Source organism: Moschus berezovskii, chromosome 19 (assembly GCF_049115385.1).
Source record: "Moschus berezovskii isolate FMDL1 chromosome 19, NW_MosBer_1.0, whole genome shotgun sequence".
Classification (NCBI taxonomy): domain Eukaryota; kingdom Metazoa; phylum Chordata; class Mammalia; order Artiodactyla; family Moschidae; genus Moschus; species Moschus berezovskii.
In genome coordinates, this window is record NC_142478.1 from 17,004,923 (window position 1) to 17,031,874 (window position 26,952).

Below are 26,952 nucleotides of genomic sequence, written 5' to 3' on the forward strand. Positions count from 1 at the left end.
AAAACTTAGTGATGAATCTTTATAACCTTGGATTAGGCACTTCAGTTTCTTATGTATGATGCCAAAATCATAAGCAACAAAAGAATGAACAGGTAAATCAGACTTTATCAAATTTTAAAACTTTTGTGCTTCAAAGAACACCATGAAGAAAGTGAACAGCCAAGAAAGTGGGGAAAAAATATAAGTCCTATGACTGATCAGTGATTTTTATCTGTATCAGTCAAATGATCGATGCCCCAGTTAAAAACGGGGCAATAGATTTGACTAGACATTTCTCCAGGGGAGATATTCAAATGCAAATAAGCACATGTAAAGATGCTCAGCATTATTAGTCATCAGGGAAATGTAAATCATCACTTCAGTAAGATACCACTTCACACCTGCCTGGTTGACTGTAATCAGAAAGACAGATAATAACAAGTATTGATGAAAATGTGGAGAAATTAGAACCTTCTTACATTGCTTTTGGGAATGTGAAATGGTCCAACCCTTTCAGAAGACAGTTCTGACAGTTCCTTGAAAAGTTAAATGTAGAGGTACTATCTGACCTAGCCAGGAACATAGAATAATGTCCAAAACTGGCTTGAAACTGAGCATTCAAAAAACGAAGATCATGGCATCCAGTCCCATCACTTCCTGGCAAATAGATGGGGAAACAGTGGAAACAGTGACAGACTTTATTTTCTTGGGCTCCAGAATCACTGCAGATGGTGACTGTAGCCATGAAATTAAAAGACACTTGCTCCTTGGAAGAAAAGCTATGACAAACCTAGACAGCATGTTAAAAAGCAGAGACATCACGTTGCCCACGTATGGTCAAAGCTATGGTTTTTCTAGTAGTCATGTATGGATGTGAGAGTTGGACTGTAAAGAAGACTGAGCACTGAAGAATTGATGCTTTCAAATTGTGGTGCTGGAGAAGACGCTTGAGAGTCCCTTGGACAGCAAGTACATCAAACCACTCATTCCTAGAGAAATCAGCCTCGAATATTGTTTGGAAGAACTGATGCTGCAGCTGTAATACTTTGGCCACCTGATGCGAAGAACTGACTCATTGGAAAAGACCCTGATGCTGGGGAAGATTGAAGGCAAGAGAAGGGGACAGTAGAGGATGAGATGGTGGGATGGCATCACCGACTCGATGGATGTGAGTTTGAGCAAGCTCCGGGAGTTGGTGATGGACAGGGAGGCCTGGTGTGCTGCAGGCCACGGGGTCGCAGAGAATTGGCCGTGACTGAACGACAGTGACAACCAGAGTAAGCAGGACCCAGAAAGCACACTAGTGTTGGTGAGGGGCTGGGGAGGGTGGAGAAGGGGAGTGAGCTCTGATGGGCACAGTTTCTTTTTGGGGTGATGAAGATAATGAAGGTGATTAGATAATGATGATGTCTGCACAGCCTGTCGATATACAAACCCACAGAATCCCACACTTCACAAGGGCAAACTCTGTAACAGTGGCGTGACTTCACGGTACAGTGGATACTGTGTGCCAAATGCAGTCAAATTTTTGTATAACTTTTCCTTTGGTTCTCTGTATCCACAGTTCAGCCTCTGAAGAGTCAACCACCTTGGATCTTGTAGTACTGCAGTACAAGCATATTTATTGAAAAAAAAAATGCATATAAGGGAACACAGTTCAAACCTGTGTTTTTCAAGGGTCGCCTGTATTTTTATGGTACTGCATCGTACCTGAGATGCATTTGTTTACTATCAGTCTCCCCTTCCATTACGCCTCAGATGGGTCTGATGGACAGAGGTGGTCTGTTTCCTGCAGCGCTCCATGTGTAGTATCTAGAGCCGTGGCTGTCATGAACTTGGTGCTCATTAGATCTTGACTGAATGAATAAATAAATACTCTATTTCAGAGTGCAGGAAGTACTTTTTCTTTTCTTATTCGGTTCTCCTGGACTTAGCCCCTATTGTGAATTCCTCTGATACTGTCTTTACTTTGGCACCGAGTTCAGCTTTTATATTAATGTGTGTATATCTTGTCTCTCCCTTATGTTATCTTTCTCTTTGCCCAGCAAGTCTCACATAGTAAGAATAACCAGATACTCAGGTTTTCAAGTGAGCTTATTGCTGTAGCAACTCTGTTGGTTTGTTTGGGGGTGTGCGGGGTCTTCGCTGCTGCACAGGCTTTTGTCCAGTTGTGGTGCGTGGACCTCTCATTGCGGTGGCTTCTCTGGCTGTGCTTCTCTGGGGCCTGCGGACTTCAGTAGCTGTGGCTCCCAGGCTTTAGCGCACGGGCTCAGTAGTTGTGGCACAAGGGCTTAGTTGCTCTGCAGCATGTGGGATCTTCCCAAATCAGCCATCAAACCTGTGTCTTCTGTGTTGGCAGGTGGATTCCTTACGTTGAGCCACCAGAGAAGCCTGCAACTTCTTAATCTATATGATGTTGTCATAAGTCCCTTAGTTTATTTAACAAATTCATTTATTTATTTGTCCAACAAATATTTATTGAATATGTTAGTGATAATCACTATGAGAAAAATAAAACTGGATAATCAGAAAAGAAGTTCCTCTGTGAAGGTTGCTGCAGTTTCAGATTATAGCTGTACATTATATGTGGTGGAATAGGGCCTTAAGGAAGAATTTCAAAGACATCTCTTAGTGTATCACTAACTTACCATGTTACGAAGAATCAATAGGGTCCAGTCATAGACTGATCATGAAAATTGGGTAATTCCTCATATCCAAGCCAGAGGCAAGAAAGAACTTTTAGTTGGAAATCTGTGTTTCAAGTCTTTCTCTTTTCTCTTACTGTAAGACTGAATGTCAAATATTGTATTTATTACACTTATAAGCTAAATTGCAGTTAGGTTGGCAAATATCAGTAGTTTAAATCTAAATCACAAGAAATTTTCTTTCCCTCACACTGATTGAAGCCCTGTTTACCTACCTAACCTGCACATCAAAGGGAAACTTAATATTGCAAGTGAATGATTTATTTATGTTAAACATCACTGAAGGCTCATCAGGATGATATTAGACATTAGTGAGTTTTCTAATATTAGACTTGACTTCTTAGTCATCTTAATTCTGTCCTTAAAATGATTTTCCTTATGTATCAGAAGATTTGGAATTTGAAATTGAATTTTAATGTCTGTCGGATGCTTAAGTCTAAACTAAGGAAACTGTTTTAAATTTGCTGTACACTGTATCTCTTAGTAGCAAGCCTTGCTTAGTTTGCTGCAGATACACATCATCTTGGACCGCATGGCAGCGTGAGGGACTACTACATGGTAGAGAGAAAAGTAGTTCACCATGTGATTGAAAGGAAACAGTTACGCTGAACTGCTCTGTGACGCAAGATGTTTCACAAGGTTTTCTCTTTTGTTCAAATGTTGCTAAGGATTTGAAGCGTTCATTACCAGCTGGACTTGGTCTCTCAGAAACGCAAATCACAACTCATGGCTTTGACAGTACCAAAGAGGGGGTTATTGAAGCAGGAGCATTTCAAGGTAAGAAACCCATTATTTTTAAAGATGAGCAGGGTAGAAGATGGGAGAAGGTCACCAAATGCTACCTTTATTAGAGTTGAGAACGTTAATTTCATGATAAAATACTGATTAAAACATAATCCTTTTTCTCTTCAATTTAACTTGGGAATTGTTTTAATAATTGTCTTTATAAACAGATCAGTGTGCATAATTTCACTGATTACTACTTGAAAGTTGGTTTTCAGATACTAAAATAAAAACTCAAAAATTATATCAGGAATGCAGATTTAATTTATTTTAGTGGTAACCACAAAATTTCTGTCAATATTGATTTGTATAAATACATATTTCTTATTATAAAGCAATTAGAAAATGAAACTTTTATTTTTCTTTCTATATATATGCTGTGTCGGAGGTCTCCCAAGAGCACCCTCCAATAAAGTAATTTTCAAAGAGGACTAACAGGACTCAGTATATAGTCATAATTCAGACTGTGATTACAGCAAAAGTATACCGAGCACAGTCGGCAAAGGCAAAGGATGCCTGAGGTTGGGGAAAACTAAGCATCACCTTGCAAGGGTCCTTTCCCAGTGCAGTCATAAAGGACATGCTTAATTCTCCCAACAGAGCTGTGACAACAAGTGTGAAATGTCACTAACCAAGGAAGATAAATTAGTGCCTGGGTTTTTATTGGAGATTGTTCACATAGGCACCCTCTGCCTATCATGTGCCAGATTCCAGACTCCCAGAAGGAAAGCATAAACCACGTTGTTAGTATAAACACTTTAGGCATAGTGAGCAAGTCTTAAAATTCCGGGAATGGCGAGAATCACTCCAAAATTAAAGTTCTCAGATGCCAGTTGAGAGCCACTCTTTTCTAAACTGGTCTTTTCAAAGGTAAATAGTTAGACCTAGTATATTAGCTCTTTTCTGCATACATCCCATGTATATGTTCTTTTTCTTTTTTAATATAAAGAAAGATACTTCCTTTTTAAATACCCTGGTCTATAATTACCTTTTTAGGTATTTTTTCATTTTTACCCAAGTGAAAGAAAGTAAAATCATGTGGATATAAAAATGGATTGTTTTCTTGACAGAGCTCTAGTTAAAGTAGCAATAGTTGGATGTTCAATGAAGTATTTTAATTTTAATACTGCATTAAGTTCAATTCAGTTGCTCAGTTGTGTCTGACTCTGCGACCCCGTGGACTGTAGCATGCCAGGCCTCCCTGTTCATCACGGACTCCTGGAGCTTGCTCTGACTCAGATCCATCGAGTCAGTGATGCCATCCAACCATCTCATCCTCTGTTGTCCACTTCTCCTCCTGCCTTCAGTCTTTCCCAGCATCAGGGTCTTTTCCAATGAGTCAGTTCTTTGCATCAGGTGGCCAAAGTATTGGAGCTTCAACTTCAGCATCAGTCCTTCCAGTGAATATTCAGAGTTGATTTCCTTTAGGATTGACTGGTTTGATCTCTTTGCTGTTCAAGGAACTCTCAAGAGTCTTCTCCAACACTTCTCCAATTCAAAAGCATTAGTTTTTCAGTGCTCAGCCTTCTTTATAGTCCAACTCTCACATCCATACACGACTACTGGAAAAAGCAAAGCTTTGACTATACAGACCTAGTCGGTAAAGTAATGGCTCTGCTTTTTAATATGCTGTCTAGGTTTGGTCGTAGCTTTTCTTCCAAGGATCTTTCTTCCAAGCATCTTTTAATACTGTATTATAATTTCACAAATTAAAAAATATATCTCCATGCCTTTGTATTCCTTAGCCCTCTTACAGTATTCTGTATTTTATTATACTAATGGCCAATATTTTAGTGAGAAACAACTTATATTTTAAAATATATTCCTTGCTAAATGGATCCTAGAAATAAATAGGCATTTAGGGTAACCCAGTATACTGTCTTCTGTAAAATGAGTGGGCTCTCTACATCTTTTTTTCACCCTTTTCATTCTTATGTTCACAAAAATAAAGATATAGAAAGGAAACACATGTATCAGTATCTCAGTAGTCTTTGCATGGCATTGTGTTGGTGTTCTCTAGGGCATAACTTTGAATTTGAGAAGGTTGACCAATTGCCTAAGATTATGAACGTTTGAAGACACAAGCCACAATTTGCATGACAACATTTTCCAACCGGTCACCAATTTCCAAATTTAAATATCAACATAAAATTTTTTTAAAAAGACTTTTACAATTAAGATATTTGAAGATTTTCAGTGAAATTATTTAGCTGACATTTGGTTTTATCCTTTCCCCCTTAAACAGAATAGTATATACAGTAATCAAAGTCAGCTGCCATTGTAACCTGTTATACATGAACATGAAAGTGCCAGTCGGTTTCACTTGCTTACAGATCCATTGTAGTCCCTCAAATTGGAATAAAACATATGTTTTGTGATAATGGCAGTAATTTATGTCTCTTTGAATTGGCTTTATAAAACACCTTTTAAAACAAGCTACATAGCTAATCAGTATGTTAAAAAGATAGTCATTCTGTCATACTCAGATTCGTTAAACATTTACTGGAAATTTGTAATTAAGTGTCCTTGTTTTGAGGCATGTATACATAAATCAGAATGAGCATGATTTTCTCATGTTTAAAATTTAGAATATGTTCTTATTGTTGTTCAGTTGCTAAGCTGTGTCCAGCTCTTTGCAAGCCCCATAAAATGCAGCACGCCAGGCTTCCTTGTCCTCCACTGTCTCCTGGAGCTTGCTCAAACTCATGTCCATTGAGTCAGTGATGCCATCCAACCATCTCGTCCACTGTTGCCCCCTTCTGCTCCTGCCCCCAATCTTACCCAGCATCAGGGTCTTTCCCACTGAGTTGGCTGTTCGCATCAGGTGGCCAAAGTATTGGAGCTTCAGTTTTAGAATCAGCCCTTCCAATGAATATTCAGGGTTGATTTTCTTTAGGATTGCCTGGTTTGAGCTCCTTGCTGTCCATGGGACTCTCAAGAGTCTATTCCAGCACAATTCGAAAGCAACAGTTCTTCAGTGCTCAGCCTTCTTTATGTCCAGCTCTCACATCTATACATGACCACTGGAAAAACCATAGCTTTGACTATATGGACTTTTGTTGGCAAAGTGATGTATCTGCTTTATTGAATTTTGAGTTTTAAGCCAGGTTTTTCACTCTCCTCTTTTGCCCTCATCAAGAAGCTCTTTAGTTCCTCTTCACTTTCTCTCATTAGAATGGTATCATCTGCATATCTGAGGTTGTTGATATTTCTCCTAGCTGTCTTGATTCCATCTTGTGATTCATTCCAGTCTGGCATTTAACTTAATATACTCTGCATATAAGTTAAATAAGCAGGGTGACAGTATACAGCCTTGTCATACTTCCTGCCCAGTTTTAAACCAGTTCATTTTTCCATGTAAGGTTCTAACCATTGCTTCTTTTCCTGCATGCAGGTTTCTCAGGAGACAGGTAAGGTGGTCTGGTATTCCCGTCTCTATAAGTATTTTCCACAGTTTGTTGTGATCCACATTGTCAGAGACTTCTAATATAGTCAGTGAAACAGAAATAGCTGTTTTTCTGAAATTCCTTTGCTTTCTCTGTGATCCACTGGTAATTTGGCCTCCGGTTCCTCTGCCGTTTCCAAATCCAGATTTGACATCCAGAAGTTCCAATTCACATACTGTTGAAGCCTAGCTTGAAGGATTTTGAGCATTACCTTGCTAGCGTGTGAAATAAGTGCAACTGTGTGGTAGTTTGAACATTCTTTTGTATTGCCCTTCTTTGGGATTGGAATGACCTTTTCCAGTCCTGTGGCCACTGCTGAGTTTTCCAAATTTGCACATATTGAGTGCAGCACTTTAACAGCATCAACTTTTAGGACTTGAAATAGCTCAGCTGGAATTCCATCACCTCCATTAACTTTGTTCGTAGTAATGTTTCCTAAGGCCCACTTGACTTCACACTTTTCAGGATGTCCAGTTCTAGGTGAGTGTCCACACCATCATGACTGTTCGGGATATGATAGTTCTGTGTATTCTTGCCACCTCTTAATCTCTTCTGCTTCTGTCAGGCCCATACCGTTTCTGTCCTTTCTGTCCTTTATTGAGCCCATCTTTGCATGAAATGTTCCCTTGGTATCTCTGATTTTCTTGAAGAGATCTCTCGTCTTTCCCATTCTGCTATTTTCCTCTATTTCTTTGCATTGATCACTGAGGAGGACTTTCTTATGTCTCCTTGCTGTTCTCTGGAACTCTGCATTCAGTTGGGTAACCCCAAGAAAACGAAATGCAAGAAGATAAAAGTGGTTGTCTGAGAAAGCCTTACGAATACCTTAGAAAAGAAGAGACGTGAAAGGCAGAAGAGAAAGGGAGATATATACTCAGCCAAATGCAGAGTTCCAGAGAATAGCAAGAAGAGATAAGAAAGCCTTTTTAACTGAACAAAATTTAGGATGTATGTCTCATGGGAAAGTGTTAGGAGTTGGGGCTCTGTTAACTTTCTGGGAAAAGGACTGAATGATAGCTTTATAAGGACTCTATTACCATTTACTTTTCCATCTCTGGAGCAAATTTAGAAGAAATTGTGCTTAAATTCAGTGTAACAATAAATATTGAAATCTACCCAAGAAATACATGGTAGAATCAATAACAGTGGAAACCGTGAATGAATCAGAACTCTTAAGAGTGAGTTGTTCTTGGTATCTGAGTTTTGTTTCAGTGGGGTTTTGGTCATTGCATACACATTATTCGTATTCCTAGACTTCTCCTGTTGAGAGAAAGCTGAGCTAATTCTCCAAATTTCATCAGTTAGCACAAGCCTAGAGTTTTAAGAATTATTTTTGTTGGAATGATTTACTTATTATTTGTGAATGATTTTAGTAACTAAATTAGTCTGCCTTAAGGATTTGAAGATACAGAGAACAATTAACCCTTGAAAGTAAAGCAAATAGTTGGAGGTATCTACTTACCTCAGCACTACGTCTTTTTGCTACTTTAGTTTGGAAAGTTCTGTATCACTTGTGACATATATGTTATACATATCTCATGTTAAATCATGAGATTATTTCTTATCCAAGATTAATAAACAATAATAGCCAGAACAACAGAGCTCTGTTCCTGGGATTATCACGAAATGGAATTATAGTAGTCATCGTTTATTGAACTCCTCTTTATGTAATAGTAGAGATAGAGTTTTTGTTTAAAATAGTGATTGCATTGGATAATCCATTAAATGCCTTCCAGCTTAACAAGTAATTTATGGATTGATGTTTTTTGTATTGAATTTAATAATGGAGATATTATAGTATAGATTCAGAACATCTGAGAATCTAATAAGAAGCTGTTTAAACCTCTCTGAGCCTCTTTTTTTCCTGTAGTTTAGCATCAGACTAGTTGATTTCTGTTGTCCCTTCCAGTTTTAAATTTTTGTGCTTCAACAGGATTTTTTTTGAAAGACGGGTATCTCATTTTGAAAGGTAATGCCATTCTATTTAGATACATTGTGTGTTTTGGATTTTAATGTTAGATTCAGTCCAGATTAAGTATTCCATATTATTAAAACTGGTGACTGTTCCTGATCAGAACTTAGTATATCTGGGATATGAGAAAGTTGACATTCATTCTTATTAGAATATTTTAATTATAAATTTGATATGTGTTTTTAGAAAACTGGAGAAGAGTGTAGTTGTAATAAAATTATCTTAGAAACATTAAAACATATTCAGCTAAATGTGAAGGAGTTAATTATTTTTTCAGTTTCTTTTCAGTGATCACTTTCCTAAAGACATACAACCTTTAGAATTTAAAATAGTCAATTGAAGCTGTACAGTTTATGCTGGACATCAGCAACAATGTTGGGTACTAAGTTTTTCTTACTTTTAAAAAAATTAAGGCTCAGAGATGTTGAGTAATTTGCCAGGGTGTTCCTGATACTATTTGATAAATAGAGCCAGAATTTCAAACCCAGAGTTAGAATTTTAAAACTCAGTGTGTTTCATTCCAAAATTGTATTCTTTCCTCAGGTTCTCAAGCTTAGCTGTGTCTGAGAATAAGTAGCTTTTAAAAAACTGTTGCCTAATGAGCAGCATGGTGACTGTAGTTAATAATAATGTATAGTTGAAATTTGCTGATAGATCTCAGGTTTTCTCATCACACACAGAAAGATGGTAACTGTGTGAGGTGATGGATATAATCATTTCACAGTGTATACATATATCAAAAAATCACTTTTTACATCTTAAAATGTGCTATTTTTATTTATCTAATAAATAAAAGCAGAAAATCTAATAAAAAAGCTAAAGCTTCCCTCCCCACCCCGAAAAGCTCTGAAGATAACCTGTTTCAGTGATATCTTGTGGAATGTCTGAGGTATGTTTTAAAAGCTTCAGAAGTCTTATGATTTATCAGAATAACACTCTGTATTATCACTTCTCAGGCTTCAAAACACATACAAATCACCTGAAGATCTTGTGAAAATGCAAATTCTAATTAAGTAGGTCTGTATTTCTGATGAGCTCCGAGATGACATAATTGATGGAAACCCCTTGCATCCATACTAAGTAGCAGTAATCTGTACTAGGTGATACTTGATTTATGATTTGAAATTTTTGGCTATAATTTCTGTGAAGGCTGGTTCATTCACATTTCTGTGAATGTTAATGATAAATTTGATACAAGTGTTACATATCTTTGGATTTCTACTTGAAGAGCTTTCCTCCCTATGTTAGAGTAGCAAGTTATAAAATGTTGAGTTACCATTCAGCTGATTCCTTTAATCACATACTTTTAATTGATTTGAAAATAGCAAAGTCCAGGTAAAGTACTGAGTAAACATGATCTTACCAGGTTTCTTCTTACAGTTAGGTGTTTTGTTTGGTTTTAATAGTTCTATGAAAAGGTTATGTAAGAGCTCATCCTGATAGCATCCATTTATTGCTCATCCATTTCTGCATGAAAGCAAGTGTGTTAGTTTCCAGCTTTTAATCCTTTTTTTTGAATATTTTAAAGGAAATGTCAGTACAGCTGTATTCAAACTGTATATTGTGTGGAGGAAGAGAAGCATTTTCACAGTGACATGTCTGCCCTTTTCAGGTTCCCCAGCACCACCTCTGCCATCTGTTATGTCTCCTGGCAGGGTGGCAGCTAGTGGACTGACTCAACATGGAAGTGATTTAACTGTCCCTGCAGGTATTCACTGCGCTGATTGGATAAAGCCCTTCTTGCTACTGCTGAAGCTAAACTCACTCAGTTTCATGTTGCTTGCTTTAGATTCTTAGGTGTGTGTTATTCTGGCTTTTTTGGTGGCTGTTTTTTGGTTTTTTTTAACAATAAGGAAAGTAATCTCTAGCCATAGCTTATCTTTCTGGCTTTTCAAAGTTTATTAGGCACAATCTCAAACATGAAATTAATTAACTTTACGAGAAAAAAACACATTAAAGTTTGATTCATTTTTAACCTACCTTTCTTTTCTTTGCTCTGGAAAATGTTGCTTTATTTATTTGATCCTAAGCTCTTGACTTTGCAGCTCTGCCATCTGTTTTCAGTTAAATAAAAAAGGACTTTCAACAGTTGTGTTGTTCATTATTTGGAATGAATCAAGTGGAGAAGGTTGTGTCTTCCTTTTTTCAACTTTGACTTAACAACTAGTTGTCAAATTGCATCAAAATACTCTTAACTTTCCAGTTATGCTGAGTGAAAAGTACTGGGAAAAACCTATTTCTTTACATTGGATTTGCTTTTCACTTTAGTATTGCTGGACTATAAGAACAGGGCAAAAAGTAAACTCTGTGTTTCTTTTTATACGAAATGTTAATATTTTATATTTTGTTTAGGTGAGAATTTTGTAAATTCTTAAATGCATTTGATTTTATATACTGTTCTCCTTCTTAGATTATGGTAAAACTGTGGTAAAGCCTGGCCTGGCTGTAGGGGTGAGAGAAGAAATTTTAGCCGACTCTAACCTTTTGAAACCATTTTATAAAATGTTTTCTCTTGTCTTTTTAAAAAATTGTTATTTTCAAATTATGTTTCTATCCCAAGTTATTAGCATCATGCTGCTGCTGCTGCTGCTAAGTCGCTTCATTCATGTCTGACTCTGTGCGACCCCATAGATGGCAGCCCGCTAGGCTCACCCATCCCTGGGATTCTCCAGGCAAGAACACTGGAGTGGGTTGCCATTTCCTTCTCCAATGTGTGAAAGTGAAAAGTGAAGTCACTCAGTCGTGCCTGACTCTTAGTGACCCCATGGACTGCAGCCTACCAGGCTCCTCCGTCCATGGGATTTTCTAGGCAAGAGTACTGGAGTGGCTTGCCATTGCCTTCTCCGTATTAGCATCATAAATGTTACTAAATATGTTCTTCTCTGAAAAATATTTTACTGTGAGGAGCTGTATAGTTGTGGAGTTGCTGATATGTCATAATTTCTTAATTGTTGGAATAATGCATTATCAGGGCTTTATACTGCCTGTATTAATTACGGCTTTGGGGGAAGTGCTGGGTTTCTTGAGGAAAAAAATGAGGCACAGTGAAGGTCTTGTTGTAACAAAACCTCTTATACTACAGTAAGATATTTTTGATGACTATCTAAAGTTATAGTATTTTTAAACCCTCCAAAATTTTGGTAACATTGTGTTGTTGCTCTCTTCTATGTAGTATAATGAAAGGAGATCACTGTGAAGAGTATGAGCCTTTCAGATTTTTAATGACAGTTTTTTAAGAATCATTAGGTTATAAGATAAATTATGGAAAATGTATTTTCCTAGAAGTAAATAGCAGTTTAGAGAAGAAGGCCCATTGCAGCTTTTTTTTTTTTTTTTTAAAGAAGATGGACAAACCAAAGAAATTTTTTTTTTTTTTACAGTATCAGGAAATCATCCTTAAAATGATTCCAAGAAGTTCTAGGCCTTTACTTTGCAGGAACCTTCTTATTTCTTTAAATGCATAAGTAGTTTAATTTGAACTGCATCAGAGTTTTGTTTTCTTTCTACTTGTCTGTGTGGTTTGCATTTTTATCTTTTGTTCTGATGTTACAGGTGGCCAGAGAACACAGACAAAAAGTGGTCCAGTTATTCTAGCAGATGAAGCTAAAAATCCTGCAATGGAAAAGTTAGAACTTGTTAGAAAATGGAGTCTAAATACCTACAAGGTTTGTAATTTTTTTTAATGTTTCCACCCCAAGTAGCTCTAAGAATTTCATTCGAATGTTACTCAAATTATTGTTTTGCAATTATATAAATGTATAGGAGAGAATAATGCTCTTTAAACATAAATATACAATTAAAATAAAGTATTTTGTCTTACTGATCTTTGCATAAATGTAGTTTAAAAAGTCAGTAGGTTGAGTTCTAAAAAGAGCTACTAAAGTTCTTATTAATTGACAGATAACACATAATTGAAGAAGAGATATGTTGTCTGGGAGCACATTTAGCTGTAGAACTGCCATAGATATGGTTGTCACAACTTCCTATCTTTTTGATACTTTACAGCAGCGGAATGTCAAGAGAGGTATGTTAGTTTTCCAGAGTTTGAAATTCTCTGATCTTATTGTAATAACTAAGCAGTAAACTGGACAGACAGTATATGAGTTGGATTTCAGAGGCTTATCGTTGTTAAGTGTATTGCTTCAGAGCACGTATTGATTATTTTTCTTACATTCTCCTAGACTAAATAAGCAAAACTTACTCTGAAGCAATACAGCTATATTTGATGTGTTACAAATAGATATCTCAAACCCCAAATTCACTTAGTGCCATTGAATCTTAACAGGGATGAGACAGTAGAATTCGTAGAGTAGTTAAGTGGATGAAAACCCTAACAGCCCTATTCAGAGCATCAGCGCTAACACTCGCTCTGTTTGTGAATTGGTAGTGCGCCTAGTGGTTTGTAAATCAGGAATTGTCTGTATTCTTATACAGGAGTCTCTTATGTATCTTCTAAAGAGTAATACAGAAGTGCATTTATTTTTTCAGTTAGTATTTTTTAAGTATGATCTGCAATTTTCCACAAAAGTACAGGTTTTCTTAAGATGGTAAAAGTGCCCTGAAACTGCTGCATGAAACTTCCCCAAAATCATTTAGCTCATGTCAGTGTAGAACTGAGAAATGCCAGTAGTAGCCATCAAAACTTGATGCCTGCTGAACTGTTCTCATTCAGGATATTCTATCTGCCCATTGCCCCTTTTGTTCTCAAGGATGTAGATTCTCTCACTCCATGAATACTGGTTTTTGTTTGCACTCCTTCATATCACAGCAGTTCATCCAAATATTCAGACGTCTCCTTCATCTTCTCACTGATTCCACATGCCCAGTTAATTATTAAATGGGCTCTGCCTCTTTACTATTATCTGACTTTATCCTTGTCTCCATCTTAGCCTTCACAGCCATGTGATTACTGTCTTACATTAGTGTAGTAGCTTCTCAACACATTGTCTCATCCTCCAGATTCTGCTCTGCCTGACATGGTTCGGTTTGCTTAAATCCTTCCCTCTATCCCCATCTGCTGCTGCTGCTAAGTCACTTCAGTCGTGTCCGACTCTGTGCGACCCCATAGACGGCAGCCCACCAGGCTCCCCCGTCCCTGGGATTCTCCAGGCAAGAACACTGGAGTGGGTTGCCGTTTCCTTCTCCAGTGTGTGAAAGTGAAGTCGCTCAGTCGTGTCCGACTAGTAGCGACCCCATGGACTGCAGCCCACCAGGCTCCTCTCTCCATGCGATTTTCTAGGCAAGAGTACTGGAGTGGCTTGCCATTGCCTTCTCCGCTATCCCCATCTACCTTTCCATTTTTATCCTGCTGCTCCTCTCTTCCACCTGCAGATCTCGTGATCCATACCAGCTTATCCAGAGATTTCCTAAGCAAGCTGTGCTTTCTCACACCTCTGCAGCTTTGTTCACGGGGGCTGTATTTGCCCACTGCCTGAAATTCCTCTTCATACTCCCTTTCATTTCACTTGTTTGTCTTTCATACCAGACTGAGTCTCACTTATTTATTTATTAAATTCGTGTATTCAGTCATTCCTTTGTTCATTTATTCCTGAAATTTAGCCTCACATTTTGAGCCTAAAGAATACAGGTCTTATTTTTGAACCAAATCCTGATAATCCTAATTTTACAAATTATCAAGTTTAATTTTTTGTCATTGTGGCCTTCCTCTCTTGTGTCAGTTGTGTTTTCCTTGTTGCTTATCTTTTTTTCCACCCTGTATGTGTGTGTTTATCAGCTGTTCTTTTCTTCTTTTACTTCTACAGTAATCAGAGTTGAATGATTATTAGTTTCTGGTTATCTCTACCTTAACATGGGGCTTCCCAGGTTGCTCAGATGGTAAGGAAACCTTCTGCAATGCAGGAGACCCAGGTTTGGTCCCTAGGTTGGAAAGATCCCCTGAAGAAGGGAATGGCTACCCACTCCATTCTTGCCTGGAGAATTCATGGACAGAGGAGCCTAGTGGTCCATAGGAGTCCGTAGGGTTACAAGGAATTGGACACGACTGAGCAAATAACACTTTCACTTTTTTTCTGCATTAACATACCACATTCATATTTTCTGTTATTGAAAATAACCAGACTTCATAATGTATACACATGGCATAGTACTATGTGAAGGAATTACCATTCTTTCAGAGTGATCATTTTATTTTTAACTGAAAAATTTTTTTCATCAGAATTATTGTGTGTCGCAATCTAAGTCAAAAGAGAGAAAGTCCTAGCTTAACATGGTTTTATGGAGTTTGTAGCTCAGTGTGTCTGTACTGACATACAACTCTGTTCTTCTGTCTTTTTGACCTTTTTAGTCCAGAGTATGAGCTGACAGAGGACATTCACTGTCATTGGGATAATCCTTCAAGTGTTGATTCTGATTTGTGCTTATTGTCCACCGCACTCTGAGGACTTTGATTCTGGCTGTGACTTTGATCCTCTCTCATGGACTTCAGTTTCTTCATGATTTTTTGTTTTCAGTTTCTTCTGTTTCTGTTCTCTGGCAGACACTTGAAAGCTTTTACTCAAAGAGAATATTAACACTTCCTTTATCGGTGTTTAATAAAGGAAGTGCTAATATTGGCTCCAAGATTGGTCTGATGATTAAAACCAAATATGTAATAGAAGTGATTTTGTAATAGAAGTTTAGGCCTTGAACCTATTTTCTTAAGTAGTATTTTAATCTACCTGATTTTATTCGTACAGTTTGAATCCAAAATTTATTTTCTTATTTTTTCTCATCTGCAGGAATCAGTGTGAATAATAAACTCTGGTTTATCATTTTTGTTCATTTTTGTATTTTGCAAATATAGAATATAGGGTACTTGTAGAAGTCTATCTTGTTTTTTAAAGAATAATCTCAGTTTTAGCATTCAGACCTCTTTAATGTCTCTTCCAAACATTAAATTCTTTTCAAAAATGTTTTAAGAACTTGCCACCAGTATTCATACCTTTAACAAATTAATATTTGTTGGCTTAAAGCCAGTATCTTTTAAATTTTCACTCCTGGCTTTCTTACCGTATTGTCTTATTTATTTACTGGTTTATCTGTTTCCACTGTTCAGGTTCTGATATTTACTTTTATGTTCCCTTCTTCCCTATCCTTCAGTCTTAACAACTTTCTTAATATAGTATCTGTCTTTTGCTGCCATTAGCTTATTCTTTTCCTTGTACCTAATTGTTTTATTCTAAGCTCTTGGTGCTATTTAAATACTAACAGTATCCAGTGATTATCTTGTAAATTCATGACCTGTGCGGTGGTGATTCATGGTATTTTTATACACTATTTATCATTATTTTATCCTCTCCCAAGTAGGGAATAATCTGTAGAGCTATAATTTACTTTTGCTTTTTCCTTCCCATTTAACTTTGCTCCATTTGTCCTTTTATCCTCAAAATAAATTATTAATTTATATGGAAAGCTGGACAGGACCACAGATCATGGTAAGTCATTTGCATTTTCAGGGACTTTGGAGAAGGGTAAAAAACTGAGAATTTTTAATTTTCTTCTGTTTTAAACTTGCTTTATAATATATACCTTTAATTTTGCACTTCAATTTCAGTATTTATTAGGAAGCAACTTAAATAAAATTGTTTTTCAGTGATCCTATGAGAAACTTGCTCTGGGACCCTGATGAGTGGGGAAATGCCTCGCAACTTTATGTTTTCTCTACAAAGCCCTACAAAGGCTGTCTGTAGCATTCTCACCTTCAGATTACTTAGATTTCCTTGAGAGTGGTTAGTTACCTGTATTGGAATATAAGCTTTGTAAGTTGAGTTTCAGAACTTAAGGTGCCCAGATTTGATGCCTTATACTCTTGCCTTACTTTTCCCATTGCCATAGCTTCCTGGAAACCAAAAAAAAATTTCCTCATTAAACCTTTGACCTTACTGTCTGCTTATCACCATTATTTCTGTAAAAAAATGACCACTCAGACAAAAGTAGACATTTCTTTCATTTTGCCCAGTCTGCCAAGTTCCTTCAGTGAATTCTGGCTTCTTGGTTTTCAACAGACTGTTATATCTGGGTAGCTGTGGAAAGTACCACATGCTTTGGCTTAAGAGTAGGTGAACGCCTCCGATAATATTCTGTTGCATAGGGAAAATCCTTGTGTGGAAGGAAAGTGGAAATGAGTGACGCATCTTGATTTTGTTGCCGTTTCAAATATCACTTGCTGGTGTCTCTCTCATTAAGATCACAGAGTCTGCAGTTAAACGCTCTCTCTATATGTTTTTCATCCCCAGAGAGTGTTTGTGTGTTTTCCATAGAAATAGTTCTGTCCCTTCTGTGAGTTTGGTCTTTCATCTTCCTATCACTTTCTATAGAGTTAATTTCTCTACTCTTTTTTTTTTAAGAACTCCTTTATTAAAAAAAGCTTATTTGTAAAGATCCTTAATTGATGATAATAGAGAGTGTCAGGGAATTCATTTCTGTTTTAAATAGAAAAATGTAAGTAGCATATATGTTAACATTAAAAGGATAAATAATGGATTTATGTATGTTGACAAGGAGAAGTTTCAAGATATTTGTTCTTAAAAAAATGCTCTGGATATGATGTATAGATAGCATAGTCTCATGTTTACTTTAAAAATATTATATATGTGATTATATAGGTTTAAAGGAAAGTCTTATTAATAGTTTTCTACTATCCAGTCGAATTAAAGGAAGAGGACATTCATTTTTATTTCATTCATTATTTTCACTTCTACAACAAATACTAATAACTAAAACTTTAAAAGACATGATAAAATAACATATTTGCAAATTTTAAAAATTGCAGTTGCTTATTTACTACTTTTTAGAATATTTTTGTTAACTTTAAATGATAATGATTGTATTAATACCCTATATGGTTGCTCTTTTAATGTATTGTTGAGTAGTGAATTGAAAACTATAACCTCTTGTATCATTTCTGGAACAGAAATAGAATCCGGTAGAATAGAGTAACATCGTTTAATACTATTTTATCTAGGCAAAAGTGGAAGAATTCAGAAATCTCCAATCGCTACCTCCTGCTCTGTCCTTCGCCCCTCCCTCCCCTCCTCCCCTCTTTCTTCTTTCTCCTTCCTTCCTTCCCTTCATTCTTCCTGCTCACACACATGCACAGCTGTTTAAGGGAACGCTGGAACGGAAAGAAGCATTTGAAACTTAGGAGAGTAGAGTTTTGGTATTCTTATTATTCCTATATAGTCCGGTATTCTTAAATCAATGCCAAGTGTGTCAGTTGTTTTAAATCATCTACCAAAATGCACAGAGCTTGAAATATGATTCCATGAGAGAACTCATCTGGCAGTATATGAATTAGCTAGATAAGTTTTTAAAATCTCTCTGATTAGTAATAGTTAATAAGCATGATTGGTAAGTTTACTTTCTGAGTCCTGATGAACATCTGAAGGGGCCTGAAAGTCTGCAGTTTGTTAGGCTAGCTTGTTGAAGCCAGAAATGGTGCTTCAGCGTTTGCACTTTGGATTACTGCTTTTATCTTTTGTTCTTTTTTTTCCTAAACAAAATACATCTTTCTACTTTTAGTGCACTCGGCAAATTATCTCTGAGAAGCTGGGCCGTGGATCAAGAACTGTGGACCTTGAACTTGAAGCTCAGATTGATATATTAAGAGATAACAAGAAAAAATACGAAAATATTCTAAAACTGGCTCAGACCCTGTCGACCCAGCTTTTCCAGATGGTGCATACCCAAAGGCAACTTGGAGATGCGTTTGCTGACCTGAGTTTAAAATCACTAGAACTCCATGTAAGGTTATTTGAAACAACCATTGGAGAGGAGAGGGCTGAAAGGGCAATAGGAGTGTTCTAAGAGGCAATTTGTTACATTTCTGATTTGTTGAACTCTTTAATAAAATTGGGATCTTGTGGTATTCTTTTAAGATACTTCACATAATTTTCAAGAAGGCCCAGCTGACTTTTGTCAAAATACTGATCCAAAGAAAATGTCAACTGGAGGTTTCAGGGAAAGGGAACTTGGTTAGAGGAAAGGAAAAAGAGTACTCAGCCTGCTTGAGCCTAGAAAGAATCATATATAGTCATGTAAATAACTGGGTGTTGGTAAAAAGGTAAATTCAGGCACCTGTTGAAAATCTTGGGGCTTCCCGGGTGGCGTCAGTGGTAAAGAACTTGCCTGCCAATGCAGAAGACACAGGTTTGATCCCTGGGTCATGAAGATCCCCTGGAGGAGAAAGTGGCAACCGTCTCCAGTATTCTTGCCTGGGAAATCCCCTGGACAGAGGAGCATGGCAGGCTGTGGTCCATAGGTTTGCATAGAGTCGGACATAACTGAAGCAACTTAGCACAGCATGTTGAAAATCTCTTACCTAGTCTCTGAATGTCCTAAACAATACTTACTTGACTTGATTTGTGATACACTTTTACTGAAATCATTAGTATAAATTATGAATTTTAGAATGAAATTATTTTTCTGTGTATATCTATATAAGTATGCAGCAGAAAGCATTATTAATTTCTTACGCTGTCTTTTTATTGGCTGGCTCTTTGTTGCTGCAGTGGGTTTTCTCTAGTTGTAGCAGGCAGGGGCTACTCTGTAGTCGTGGCGTGCTGGCTTCTCGTTGCGGTGGCTTCTCTTATTGGGAGTGTGGGCCCTGGAGTGTGGCAGGCTTTAGTAGTTGCAGCCTGTGGGTTCACTAGTTGTGCCAGGCGGACTTAGTTGCTCTGCCACGTGTGAGATCTTCCTGGACCAGGGATAGAACCGGTGTCCTCTGAATTGCAAGGTGGACTCGTAATCACTGGACCACCAGGGAAGTCCCATCTAATGATATCTTAAATTACTCCTTTTATGTCTTTTTGTCCTCACCTGGAACCAAAAGATGTCCAAAAGAGAACCAGAAGAAATCCCTTTTCTACGAAAATCCCCTACAGACGAATAACTTGAGAAGTTAGGTAATTTAGAGCATTAAATTATTTGTTAATAATCTAGAATCTTGGACAAAGAAAGTTTGGCTAGAGATGACAATATTGAGATAAATATTGAGATTCAATTCTAACTGAGTCACTAGACAAAAAGAAGAATGATACTAATATTTAGGGAGCTGAGTTATAGCAGCTGTTATTACTGAGTATCCACAATTTCAATGTGATGGGTGGGGTGCTTTTTAGCCATTATATCATGTAATTTCTCTAATAACACTGGAAGAAATGTTATCCTGATTTTGTAGATGAGGAAGTGGAGGCCAGGATGGTTAGGTAGTTTTTATAAAATCATGAAAAACAAAAGATGGAAGTGGAATTTATATTCAGGCCTTTCTGTCTCTTCCTGATCTCTGCCTGTCTCTTGAAGTGAGATCTTTAGAAGGTGTGACCCGGGAAAAAATCCCCACAGTATGGAAAGAGATGATCAGAGTATAAGGTCTGGGGAAGTAGAGCAGTGTTATCAGTGATGATACATTGAACAGAGTCTATTAATTATAATACTTAACGCCAGTTGGGGACTTACTATGCATCAGATACAACTTGCTTACATGTGTGTTAGCTCATATAGTGCTCAGTCTTAGTTAGTACTACTTTTATTACCTTTCTTTTACAGATATGAAGTCCTTTAAAAAAAAAAACCCGAGAGTATTCAAATCCTCAGTATTCAAGTCCATTGTTGTTATTGTTCAGTTTCTAAGTCATGTCCAACTCTTTGCAGCCCCATGGACTGTAGCACACCAGGCTCCTATGTCCTCCACTGTCTCCCAGAATTTTCTCTAATTAATGTCCACTGAGTCAGTGATGCTGTCTGACTGTCTCATCCTCTGCCACCCCCTTCTCCTTTTGCCTTCAATCTTTCCCAACATCAGCGTCTTTTCTAGTGAGTTAGCTCTCCTCTTCCCATCAGGTGACCAAAGGATTGGAGCTTTGGCATAGTCCTTCCAATGAATATTCAGGACTGATTTCCTTTAGGATTGACTGGTTGGGTCTCCGTTTTGTCCAAGGGACTCAAGAGTCTTCTCCGGCACCACAATTCGAAAGCATCGGTTCTTCGGCTTTCAGCTTTCTTTATAGTCCATCTCTCACATCCATACATGACTACTGGAAAAACCATAGCCTTGACTACATAGATCTTTGTTGGCAAAGTGATAACTCTGCTTTTTAATACACTGTCTAGATTTGTCGTAGTTTTCCTTCCAAGGAGCAAGCATCTTTTAATCTCTTAGCTGTAGTCACCATCCATAGTGATTTTGTCGTCGAAGAAAATCATATCTATCACTGTTTTCACTTATTCTCCTTCTGTTTGCCATGAAGTGATAGGACTGGATGCCATGATCTTAGGTTCTTGAGTGTTGAATTTCAAGCCAATTTTGTCACTCTACTCTTTCACCGTCATTAAGAGTGTCTCTAGTTTCTCTTCACTTTGTGCCATTTGAGTGATATCCTATGCATATCTGAAGACTTGTTGATATTTCTCCTGGCAGTCTTGATTCCAACTTGTGATTCATCCAGTCTGGCATTTTGCATGATGTACTGTGCATCGAAGTTAAATAAGTAAGGTGATAATATACAGCCTTACTCCTTTCCCAGTTCGGAACCAGGCCACTGTTCCATGTCCAGTTCTAACTGTTGCTTCTTGAACCACATACAGGTTTCTCAGGAGACAGGTAAGGTGGTCCGGTATTCCCGTCACTTGAAGAATTTTCCACAGTTTGTTGTGGTCCCCACAGTCAGAGGGTTAAGTGTAGTCAGTGAAGCAGAAATAGATGTTTCTCTGGAGCTCCTTTGCTTTCTCCACAATCCAATGAATGTTGGCAATTTGATCTCTGGTTCCTCTGCCTTTTCTAAACCCAGCTTGTACACCTGGAACTTCTCAGTTCATATACTGCTGAAGCCTAGCTTGAAGTAATTTGAGCATAAACTAGCTAGCATGTGAAATGAGTACAATTGTGTGGTAGTTTGAACATTCTTTCGCATTGCCCTTCTTTGGGATTGGAATGAAAACTTACCTTTTCCAGTCCTGTAGCCACTGCTGGGTTTTCCAAGTGTGCTGGCATATTGAGTGCAGCACTTTCACAGCATCATCTTTTAGGATTTGAAATAGCTCAACTGGAATTCCATCACCTTCACTAGCTTTGTTCATAGTAATGTTTCCTAAGGCCCACTTGACTTCACACTTAAGGATATCCAGCTCTAGGTGAGTGACCACACCATCATGGTTATCTAGGTCGTTAAGACCTTTCTTGTATGGTTCTTCTGTGTATTCTTGCCACCTCTTTTTAATTTCTTCTACTTCTGTTAGGCATGATAAAGGACAAAAATGGTAAGGATCTGTCCTTGTGTGAAATGTTCCCTTGATATCTCCAGTTTTCTTGAAGAGATTTCTAGTCTTTTCCATTTTATTGTTTTCTTCTTATTTCTTTGCATTGTTTATTTAAGAGGGCCTTCTTATCTCTCCCTGCTGTTCTCTGGAACTCTGCATTCGTTCGGGTATATCTTTCCCTTTCTCCCTTATCTTTCAGTTCTCTTTCTTTCCTCAGCTGTTTGTAAACTCTGCTCAGACGACCACTTTGCCTTCTTGCAATTCTTTTTCTTTGGGATGGTTTTGGTCCCTGTCTCCTGTACAGTATTGCAAACTTCAGTCCGTAATTCTTCAGGCACTCTATCAGATCTAATCCCTTGAATCTGTTTGTCACCTCTAGTATATAATCATAAGGGATTTGATTGAGGTGATACCTTATCTTCACCATCAGTGGTTGGGGCATAGACTCGTCTTACTGTGATGTTGAATGGTTTCCTTGGAAACGAACCATGATCATTCTGTCGTTTTTGAGATTGCACCCAAGTACTGTATTTCAGACTCTTTTGTTGACTGTGAGGGCTACTCCATTTCTTATAAGGAATTCTTGTCCACAGTAGTAGATATAATGTCTGTATGAATTAAATTCTGCTATTCATATCCATTTTAGTTCACTGATGCCCAAAATGTTGACGTTCAGAGTTTATATCTCCTGCTTGTCCACACCCAGTTTACCCTGATTCATGGACCTAACATTCCATGTTCCTATCCAGTATTGTTCTTTACAGCATCAGACTTTACTTTCACCACCAGACACATCCACAGCTGAGACTCATTCTGGGTTTGGCCTCGGCGCTTCATTCTTACCGGAGCCATTAGAAATTGTCCTCCGCTCTTCTCCAGTAGCACATTGGACACCGTCCGACCTAGGGAGCTCATCTTCCAACATCCTATCTTTTAGCCTTTTCATGGGGTTCTCCAGGCAAGAATACTGGAGTGGTTTGCCATTCCCCTCTCCAGTGGACCTCAGTTTGTCAGAACTCTTCACTATGACCTGTCTGTCTTGGGTGGCCCTGCATGGACAGCATGGCTCATAATTTCATTGAGTTACACAGCCCCTTCTCTGCGACAAGGCAGTGATCCATGAAGGGGATTCAAGTCTGTTGGACCCAGTTTATTTTTTAATAACTTTATTTTTTTTCTGTTTTTTTTTCTTAATTTTATTTTTGTATGTATTTTTTTATTTTTGGCTGTGCTGGCTCTTCATTGCTGCGTAGGCTTTTGGTGGCTTCTCTTGTTACAGAGCACGGGCTCTAGAGTTGTCAGGCTTCAGGAGTTGCCACACATGGGCTCGATAGTTACGGCTCCTGGGCTCCAGAGCACGGGTTCAATGTGGGATCTTCTTGGGCCAGAGATTGAACCCATGTCTCCTGCATTGGCTGATAGATTCTTTACCGCTGGCCACCAGGAAAGTTAGAGGACTGAGTTTTAATTTTTGAGTTTCTTATTTGAGCATTTCTCTTTGTAAGGATTGATATTTTATGACTTTTATTCTTTCTTAGAGATCTTCCAATGATAAATTGACTAATTTTTAAAAATAGAATAAATGTTTTATCTTGGAACTACCATATGAGTCCATTGGAGATCAAATACACAGTATGGGATCTTAATGATCTTATTTTCCTGTATCTTAAGACATTTTGCTGTTTCATCATCTTAGGAATTATTTCATTATTACTCATCAGCTTATCCCTACCATGTTAAAAATGAGTAAGATAATAAGAAAACAAAAGACTGACAGCATTGCCTAGAAGAATTATGTAATAGTGAAATAAACACTTTTTGTTTGTTTGCATTACCAAAAAGAAATCTGGAGAAGCTATTTACATCATTTTTATTTTTTTTTCACTTGAAATTTAAAAGTATTTTTAACAAAGTCAGAATTCTCAAATGATATACATCCTACATTCAGTTCTAAAATTGATACGATCAGAGTTTTTATTTGGTCAGATATGTTCCTGATAATCAGTTGTGGGGTCGCACAGAGGCGGCCACGACTGAAACGACTTAGCAGCAGCAGTCAAGCGGAGACTGGAAAGCTTTCCCTGCTGAAACTGAGTCTCTGCTGTCCGCATGTTAGGGAGGCGTGTGTAACGTTTGCTAAGCCAAGAGTCAGTTTATGCAGAGAGAATGAACTAACGTTGGTGCTGAGTGGTCCTTCCCCAACTGTTTGTCCAGACAGACCTGAGCTTGAGAGTCAGTTGGTCACTAGGTTTACAAAGAAATGTGTATTGTTAATATTTATACTTTGAGGAGATTCAGTCAAAACACAAAAATTGTAGTCTATTTTATGTCTGAAAGTTTTAGCCAATTGTTACCTAATTTGGTTGTGAGAGTTAAGGCCTCTCTGATTAATAATCTGCTATATTTTTCTTCTTAACAGCTGTGCTTACAGTATAATAGAAACAAAACGTGGAAATGAAAATATTCTTCCTAGTACAAAGTAGTTTAACTTTAAAATTATTTGCTTTTAGCTATACATCTAAGCTAATGACAGTTTGGTTTACTAGACTTTTTCTGTAATTGTCTAGCTAGTTGTGATTTAGATTCCTATTTATTTAAACATTGAAAGAAAAAGCTTCTATCGCTAGATTTCTAAATCAAATATTTTCCCAATAGTGATGTGTTTGAGATTTTCTTTAGTCACATTTACTGATTTACAGCTGGATAAATTAAGATGACTTTTTTTTGTTTGTTTTAGGAAGAATTTGGCTATAATGCAGATACCCAGAAGCTGCTAGCTAAAAATGGAGAGACTCTTCTAGGAGCCATTAATTTTTTCATTGCCAGTGTAAACACTTTGGTGAATAAAACAATTGAAGATACATTAATGACTGTGAAACAGTATGAAAGTGCCAGGTAAGTATAGATTTTCATTATATCATTTGTTTTACAGATAATACATAATTCAGGTAAGATTTGGGCTTTCCAACACGAGAAACCAACTCTGGTCAATATGAACAGAAAAAGAATGTGTTATTAGAGTGTTGTAGGAGAGCCCACAGAGCTAATAAAAAGGCAGGAGAACAGTTCTAGAAATGAGCGAGAGCCAAAGCCAAAATAATGCCTCAGAAGAATCTCATAAGGGGTCTGATGCCTGGGTACCTCACAGCTCACATAAATAAAAATTCCAAAGGCTCCTGAATACTTTGCTTCCTTGCCTTGAGAGTATCCAGTTGCGCCTTGGTCATGTGCCCAAACCCTGCCTGTTTGCATTAGGAGGGTGGGGGAGCTCCCCGCTCCAGCTTTCTTGGCAGAGCACAGAGCTTTGTTTCCCACCAGGTCGACAGCAGAGCCCTGTCTAATCTGGCCTGAGCCTGCCTTTTCAGCCATACTGCTTCCCTGTAAGCAGGACAGTGCTTCTGCAACAGCCAGATGCATAGTTTCAGTTGCTTTTGAATATAGAAGCCCATTTCTGCCTCCTTTCTTTTATGTTGATTATTCAGATTATAACCAGTCTTCAGTCTTCCAGATTTTATTTTATGCATAAATTATTTGCCTTGTATTTCCATGGTGGTTTATAATGCAGCATTTTCATAACTTTTTTACACACCTCCACACACACATGATTTCTCTGTCTCATAAACATTCTGTTAGGTAAACAAAATACATATTAATAGATGCTTAGAAAAGTCTAAAATGCAGCAGATCTATGATAGCATTTTTCAGCTTCTGATTCCAGCCCCAGTTTTTTTCCCCCATTCATTTTTGTCCCCTTTTAGTTTTTCTCCTCTGAACACTTGATTTCTTTATTATTTGTTATACTTTTTATAGCATAGCCACAGTTAGTACAAACTTTACCTTTTTGGTGTATAACTTTACTTTTTGGCCTCTTGGTCTAGTTTAGTGGTATGAGAAGTGCCTGTGAAAGTGCTAAATGTATATAGTCTTTTTGCAGTTGAGTGCTTATTCTTAAGCGTGTCCTTATGCTTTACATAACTAAAATCCCAAACCACATGGAGAGTTAACTGTTTTTTTGTTTTTTTTTATTGATAGTAGTTGCTCAAAACATTTTTGTACCTTATAAACACTTACGTAGTTTCAATTCAAACTTTAAAAACTTATTACCATGTTCTTTCAATAGCTTGCCTTTTTACACACACCCTCTTTCCTGAAATAGCAATTCAGTATACGCAGATACACACATATCCTTTTTCACATTCTTCACACACACACACACACACACACACACACACACACACATACACGCAAAGCAATTCAGTATACGCAGATACACACATATCCTTTTTCACATTCTTTTCCATTGTAGGTTATTATACGCTGTGGAATGTAGTTCCCTGAGCTGTGTAGTGATCCCTTGTTGTTTATGTACTTTATGCACGCACACACACACACACATATGTATACACATAGTGAGGTGTATCTGTTAATTCCATACTCCCAATTTTTCTTTCTCCCCAACTTTTCCCTTTGGTAACCATAAACTTGCTTTCAAAATCTGAGTCTCTCTTTGTTTTGTAAATAAGTTCAATTGTATCATTTTTTAGATTTCACAAATAAATGATATTATTTGTCAAGTAAGTGTTATATGAGTATTTGTCTTTCTCTGTCTGACTTCACCTAGTGTGTGGTGATCTCTAGCTCCATCCATGTTGCTGCAAATGGCAGTACTTCATTATTTTTTATGGTTGAATAATAATTTTTTAAGGAACATCCGTAGTTCTCCATAGTGTCTGTACCAGTTTCCATTCCCACTAACAGTGTAGGAGGGTTCCCTTTTCTCCTCACTCTCTCTAGCATTTATTATTTGTAGAAT

The 26,952-nt window shown here is 37.5% G+C and overlaps 1 protein-coding gene across 1 annotated transcript in view; it reads left to right on the forward strand.

Moving 5' to 3' along the window:
• Positions 1-26,952, forward strand: part of LOC129542166 (arfaptin-1-like) — a 46,141-nt gene that overhangs the window by 7,771 nt on the left and 11,418 nt on the right. The window contains exons 2-6 of the mRNA XM_088827848.1: positions 3,353-3,461; positions 10,498-10,593; positions 12,438-12,550; positions 18,405-18,626; positions 24,877-25,034. Coding sequence (XP_088683974.1) covers positions 10,527-10,593; positions 12,438-12,550; positions 18,405-18,626; positions 24,877-25,034 — 560 coding nt within the window. The 5' untranslated portion in view covers positions 3,353-3,461; positions 10,498-10,526. The remainder of the gene's footprint in view (positions 1-3,352; positions 3,462-10,497; positions 10,594-12,437; positions 12,551-18,404; positions 18,627-24,876; positions 25,035-26,952) is intronic.